At 53.9% G+C, this 6,146-nt stretch overlaps 1 protein-coding gene across 2 annotated transcripts; it reads right to left on the reverse strand.

Annotated features, from left to right (window-relative positions):
- Positions 1-22: 22 nt before the first annotated feature.
- On the reverse strand, positions 23-2,975 carry MYL11 (myosin light chain 11). Of its 2 annotated transcripts, XM_085015941.1 has the most exons (8): positions 2,917-2,975; positions 2,653-2,794; positions 1,987-2,079; positions 1,652-1,727; positions 1,344-1,448; positions 1,170-1,248; positions 310-358; positions 23-219 (listed from the first exon to the last, which is right to left on the reverse strand). In XM_085015941.1, the coding sequence occupies exons 3-8, from the start codon at positions 2,020-2,022 to the stop codon at positions 115-117; spliced, it is 450 nt and encodes a 149-aa protein (XP_084872067.1). In that variant the 5' UTR covers positions 2,023-2,079; positions 2,653-2,794; positions 2,917-2,975; the 3' UTR covers positions 23-114.
- Positions 2,976-6,146: the final 3,171 nt, after the last annotated feature.

Below are 6,146 nucleotides of genomic sequence, written 5' to 3' on the forward strand. Positions count from 1 at the left end.
CTCGCACAGAAGGCGCCGCGGATAAGAAACAAGACCCATTCAATTTATTAGGAATCGAGCCAGGGGGGTTGGACTGGCAGGAAGGTGTTGGCCATCAAAGACCGAAGAGGTCCCCTACTCCTGGTCCTTGGCGTCGCCGTGCGTGATGACGTAGCAGATGTTCTTGTAGTCCACGTTGCCGCCCACGTCAGGAGGGAAGGCTGCCCACATGTTCTTGATCTGGGGAAAAGACGCGGGGGTATCTCAAACCTGTTCCATACGCTCTCCCTCTCCCTCCTTCCGCTCCTCCCGGGCACCTCCTCCACTCACCTCTTCCTGGGAGAAGCGGTCACACTGCGTGGTAAGCAGCTCCTCCAGGCTGGAGAAAGGTGACGTAAGGGGAATTGAGAACAGGCTTGGAGATTCCTTTCCACTCCCTCCCACCTCATCCCAGTTGCCATTTCCAGTCTCCCCAGTCCCGCCTTGAAAACCTTAAACACCAAAGTCACACTGGATTCCTCACTGGTCTCCCAAACACTTTTTTTTTTTTTTTTTTTTTCGCCACACCTAAGGCATATGGAAGTTCCTGGGCAAGGCACTGAATCTCAACCGCGCTTACGGCCTGATCCTTTTAACCCACCGCGCAGGGTGAGAAATGGAAGCCACACCTCCGCAGCTGCAGTCGGGATTCTTAAGGCACTGTACCAGGGGTGGGAACTCCTCGCAAATTCTCTTGCCTCCCCGCTTTTGCCCTTCCCCTATGTGCTGTGAAAATTTAATCCCATTGCCCATTTCCACAGTCCTGGTTTCTCCCTAAGCCCTGGCAGTGCCTAACCCTTGGTAGGAATTTAAGGAGACCTCCTGTGTGGGAGCAGCTGGAGGGGGTCACTTACAATTGCCTTTTTTTTTTTTTTTTTTTTTTTGTCTTTTGCCTCTTTAGGGCTGCACCCGAGGCATATGGAAGTTCCCAGGCTAGGGGTCTAATCATAGCTACAGCTGCTGGCCTACACCACAGCCACAGCAACACTAGATCCGAACCACGTCTGCAACCTATACCACAGCTCAAGGCAACGCTGGATCCTTAACCCACTGAGCAAGGCCAGGGATCTAATACAAGTCTTCATGGATACTAGTCGGGTTCGTTAACCACTGCGCGCTGAGCCACGACGGGAACTCTGGGGGTCACTTACAAGTGCTTCTTGATGGTACCCTTCCCCTCTGGGTCCAGAACCTTGAAGGCTCCAGTGATCACATCCTCAGGATCAGCACCTGATTGGGGAGGGGGATCAGAGGGTACATGAAGCTGAAGGGTTGCTAACGGGTCGGTCCCTGAAAGGTCTGGGGACCTAGAACACTTCATTCACCTTTGAGCTTCTCCCCAAACATGGTCAGGAAGACAGTGAAGTTGATGGGACCGCTGGCTTCCTTCATCATGGCATCTAGCTCCTCATTCTTCACATTTAGACGCCCTGGAACAGGGTGGGGAAAGCATGGGCTGGAGTGGAGGCTTGGGGCCAGGGGATAATGCTTTCCATAAAGTCACATCATCCTACCCATTTTTCACTTGGGTAGACAGAAGCCCAGGGTGGACCTGGCGGGGCTAGAAACCAAGGCTGCTGAATTCCCAGGACTCTGCAGCCTTGAATCTTTACTGGGGGCGTTGGGGGCTCACCCATGGCTGCGAAGGTGTCCCGAAGGTCTTCCTTGTCAATAATGCCATCACGGTTCTGGTCAATTACTGTGAAGGCCTGTGGAGGGCAGGGAGAGGTTAGGTCCCGCATGGACAGGCTTCAGCATCCTTACTCCAGGCAGATCAGATTCCAAGACTCTGGCCCCCAGCCAGCCGTCCTCCTCAGATGCCAAGCAGGGCAGAGAGCAAGGAATTCTAAACCCTCCCCCTCCCCCTAAACAGGTGCACATTCCAGGGGGTGGGGGTTGGGGGGCGGGGGGCAGAGTAGCAGTGGGTGCCTTTGGTCAGCCTCCAGTCTCCCTTCTCCCCGCACTCACCTCCTTGAACTCCTGGATCTGAGTCTGATCGAACATGGAGAAGACGTTGGAGCTTCCTTCTGCCGCTGCCCTTCTCTTGGCCTTCTTGGGTGCCTGAGGGATGAGGATCGGACAAAGGAGTTTGTGGACAATCCTTACCCCTCTCTGGAGGCAATGGATTAGATTCAGCGTTCTCCGAGTCCACTCTTTTAAAGTAACTCTTCTGGCTCCAGGCATCCCCTTCCTACGACCTCTCTGCTGAGGGGAATTGCTTCAGTTGTAGCCTCAAATTCCTATTCATAGCCTTCCACTCTACCCAACAGGTGGGAGGTCCCTCCCCTTCTCGGTGCCCAGAGCCTGGCTCATCCAAGTCCTAGACTTGCTGTGTGACCCAGATTCACTCATCACCCTGTTTAAACCTCTACTTTCTCATTTACAAAATGGGAGTGGGGGAAGTTCCCATTGTGGCTCAGCAGTAATGAACCTGACTAGTATCCACGAGGTTGAGGGTTTGATCCCTGGCCTCGCACGGTGGGTTAAGGATCTGGCATTGCTGTGGCTGTGGTGTGGGCTGGCAGCTGCAGCTCCAATTTGACTCCTAGCCTGGGAACCTCCATATGCTGAAGGTATGGCCCTAAAAAGACAAAAAAAAAAAAAAAAAAAAAAAAAAGGAGCGGGTGTTCTTGCCTGGTTGATTGCAGGGGTTTTTCAGAAGACGGAGGGCAGGAAGGTATGGATCAAGCTTTGAGGGGCACTGGGCTCCTGAGAGTGGAGTGTCTGGGCAGATTATCCTTGGTTGGGTCCTTTAGGGCATCATTCTGTACCTTTCCTATTAGTGATACCAAGGGAGGGAAGATTCATCTTTTTTCCTCTTGCTGGACTGGGCACCAGCTCCTTTCAAAGGATAAGGTTCCTGAGGGATCTGGGCAGGGGCTGGGGGTTCTCACTCACCATGTCTTAAGTCTCCTGGGGGCAAGGCAGTGGCTCTGGCTGGAAAGGAGCAGAGAGTCAGCCTGGGGCGGTCCCTCTGGAGTTATATAGTCCTGCCCCAGGGAGCCCTTAACATACCAGGGTAACCTTAGCCCTGTGGGTGCCCACCCCAGATACCAAAATAGCCCAGCTCAGAGCCTCTCCTTTCTTGGAGGGCCGGCAGCAGCTGGAGCCCAGGGAGGGAGGGAGGAGAGAGTGAATCTTGGGATGCATGTCTCACTCGGACCTGGGCAGGAAGGGATGTTCTTTCTCCCAAAGGGGGGGGGGGGCGGGCTGGAAGGTGCCAGAGTTCAGAGAGGGCCCAGGCTGAGACAGACTACTAGGAGAGAGAGGAAACAGGCCCCTGTACCCCTGCCTGAGGTGGACTCACATGGAAACCCAGGACATTTTGCTGAACACCCAGAGCCTGCAAGGCATGGGTCTGTGCTTAACGGGTACGATTCGGCAAACACAGCCTCCCCCCACCCCCATCACAGAGTTCACAGTCAAGAGTATAATATGCGTGAGGCTAGTGACAGAGGTTCAAGGTGAGTGAGAGCTGTCTGGGGAAGCTGGGGATCAGAAGGTTCTTCTATATCCCCTTTTGGGGGGATTTTGTGAGGAAAGATTTGGGGCATAGAATCACTAGATATGGAGGCACTAGACAGGCTGGAGCAGAGAACCTGCTCTATGACCTTGGACTTGGTACTACAACTCCCTGGGCCTTGGTTTCCTCTTCTATGAAATGGGGGTGAAATTCCCATGCCAAAGAACTTGGGGATGTGAACACTATTTGGAAACAGTTAGTGAAGTTTCATCCTTGTAATTAATATCCAAGCCCTGCCTTGGTGGAAATTATAGTCTAGCCATGGAGACATCCCAACCCAGCTGGTCAGGAGGACAGAAGGATAGGGCATCACAGCCCTGTCTAGGAAATGACTTTATGAAGGCCAGTAGAAGCGAGTCAGGTGAAAGTGGGGAGGAGTTCCTGCTGTGCTGCAGTGGAAACAAACCTGACTCGTATCCATGAGGATGCGGGTTCCATCCCTGACCTCGCTCAGTGGGTTAAGGATCCGGTGTTGCCATGAGCTGTGGTGTAGGTCACAGATGCGGCTCGGATCCTGCGTTGCTGTGGCTGTGGTGTAGGCTGGTGGCTGCAGCTCCAGTTCTACCCCTAGCCTGGGAACTTCCACATGCTGGGTGTGGCCCTAAGAAGCAAAAAAAAAAAAAAAGGTGCAGGTGAAGGTGGAGGAGCAGGCATGCTAAGCAGAGGGCATGGATGGGTAAAGGCCTGGAGAAGTGAAAGATCAGAAGTCTTTTGCTCAACAAAACTGTGATGGGGCCTGAGCAGAGGCAAGAGGAACTGGCTGGACACTAGACACTGGCAGGTCTTCAGTACCAGGCTGAGGGCTGAGACTTTTTGAGCCTTGGAAAAGTTTGAACCATGAGAAGGACATGGTCTAGTATGAGTCCATAACACTTTTGTGGATAGTGGTGTGAAAGTTGGAACTCAGAGGAGAGAAGTCAAAGACACCAAGAGAGAAGCTAACTGGTCACTTTCTCCCGGGTGGCTGGGATGGCAAATGGCTCCTCTCTCCAATCTGGGCAAGAACCGGCTTGGCTGATGTGTGTGATTTTAAGGTATTCTCTCCTACCCCTCTGGGCCTCTGTACCCTAGTCCCATTCCACGCAGTGGTGGTCTGGGGAAATAGTGGCTGAGGAAGCCCCAGGAGGCCCAGGGTTGGCAAGGACACTCATCTCCTCCTCCTCCTGCTCCCTCTAGGGCCTGATGTCCTGAGGAAGCTGCCTCCTCCCTGCCCTGACTCCGGCCTCATGCCAATGTCTCTAAGACATTTTCTTTTCTGGGCACAGCGGTCCAGCCACCTGTTGTCTCTAAGAAGAGAGAAGGAGCCACCCTAAACTTAGCAGCGGCCCTTGGCCTCCTGCACTGGTCCCTCCCTGCCTCAGTCGACAGCTGCCTCACCTTATATGGTTACCATGGGGGTCCAGGTCCAGGGAGAAGCCCACTTATTACTGGTTCTGGGAGGGGAGGAGAACTCCAAAGAGGGGAATGGGGGAAGAGCTCAGGAAGCTCAGGTCAAATGAAAAGCAAGGAAGTTGAGAAGGAGATCTGGAGCAGCACTGGAGTTCACAGGATCTGAGTCTGAGCTGGGAGTAAGGAGCTTCAGAGAACTCAGAAACCAGGGAACTGGCTGAAATTTCAGGATGGTGGGCTTTGTATGGAAATCAGAGCCCCCCTGGGGCTACATCCTGAATCCTGGGGCTCAGGGCAATGGGAGATAGAAAGAGGAGGGGCTGGTAAAGACAGGGCTTTGTGTTCGTGGTCTGGGGTAGCCTGGGGGGCTCATGAGGTTGGGATCTGGTTTCTTAGCAGAGGTTGAGCACAGAGAGGTGTGTCAGTGAGGGGAGAGGAGCCGATGGAGTGCGTTTTGGGTCCCCCAAAGAATAAACACACAGATATGGGAGTTTATGGTATTGGAATTCACGATTTGGAGTCTGGGATCCCCACTAGAATGGAGGCAGCACTCACGGCGGCCCCGGATTCTGGGGAGGAGCTCAGATAGATGGAGCTGAGGTGAGGGACTTGGGGGTTGGGATTCCCGTAGGAAATGGCGGATGCAGAGAGATGAGTCGCTTATAGGATTTTGGGGCTCTGGTTATAGCCGCCTGGGCTTGTAGCGTTGCGGTTTCTTGCGGGCTGAGATGACAATTACAGACGGAGTGAAGGTCAAGAGTACTTGATCAGGGCACGGATCTGTAGTGGGCTCGGAGAATGGGGCCCAAGAGTCGACTCAGGCAGAGCAGCCTGGCGCTCTTATTGTCTAGGGGTTGTACCAAAGCCCCTAGCCCCCGCCCCCTGTCTGCGCTGTCCCCAGCTGTCACCCCCCTCCCGCGCTAGTCTCCGATTGTCACCGATATCTCCGGCCCGGCACCGCCTGCTGGCAGCACGCCTTCTCTTTGGAAGCTGCCATTGGGTGAGACAGCCGTCTATCTTCCTCCCCTGTTGCTAAAGTGAGAGGACGCATTCATTGGCTGATGTAGCGAATTAATCGCAACTGTGGCCCGCCCCTTCCAGCTGTCATTCCTTCCTGACCTTCTTGGGAGACCTAAAGAATATCTCAGCTCCTACTGACTGCGGATGCCGTCTGGCGCCGCCTAAATAGATATCGCTGTCTGTCAAGTTGACCTCC

The sequence above is a fragment of the Sus scrofa genome, chromosome 3 (assembly GCF_054392235.1).
Source record: "Sus scrofa isolate SSC_HxYL_T2T_F1_AM1 chromosome 3, Sscrofa_HxYL_maternal_Yorkshire_Landrace_v2.0, whole genome shotgun sequence".
Taxonomy (NCBI): Eukaryota; Metazoa; Chordata; class Mammalia; order Artiodactyla; family Suidae; genus Sus; species Sus scrofa.

What these genes read in the sequence shown, in the direction of transcription:
- MYL11 (XM_085015941.1), bottom strand. Translation starts at nt 2,022, where the DNA reads ATGTTCGATCAGACTCAGATCCAGGAGTTCAAGGAG. An exon ending in GTTTGGGGAGAAGCTCAAAG is followed by an intron (nt 1,249 to 1,343) that starts GTGAATGAAGTG and finishes CTCCCCAATCAG; the next exon opens with GTGCTGATCCTGAGGATGTG. An exon ending in ACCGCTTCTCCCAGGAAGAG is followed by an intron (nt 220 to 309) that starts GTGAGTGGAGGA and finishes TCTTTTCCCCAG; the next exon opens with ATCAAGAACATGTGGGCAGC.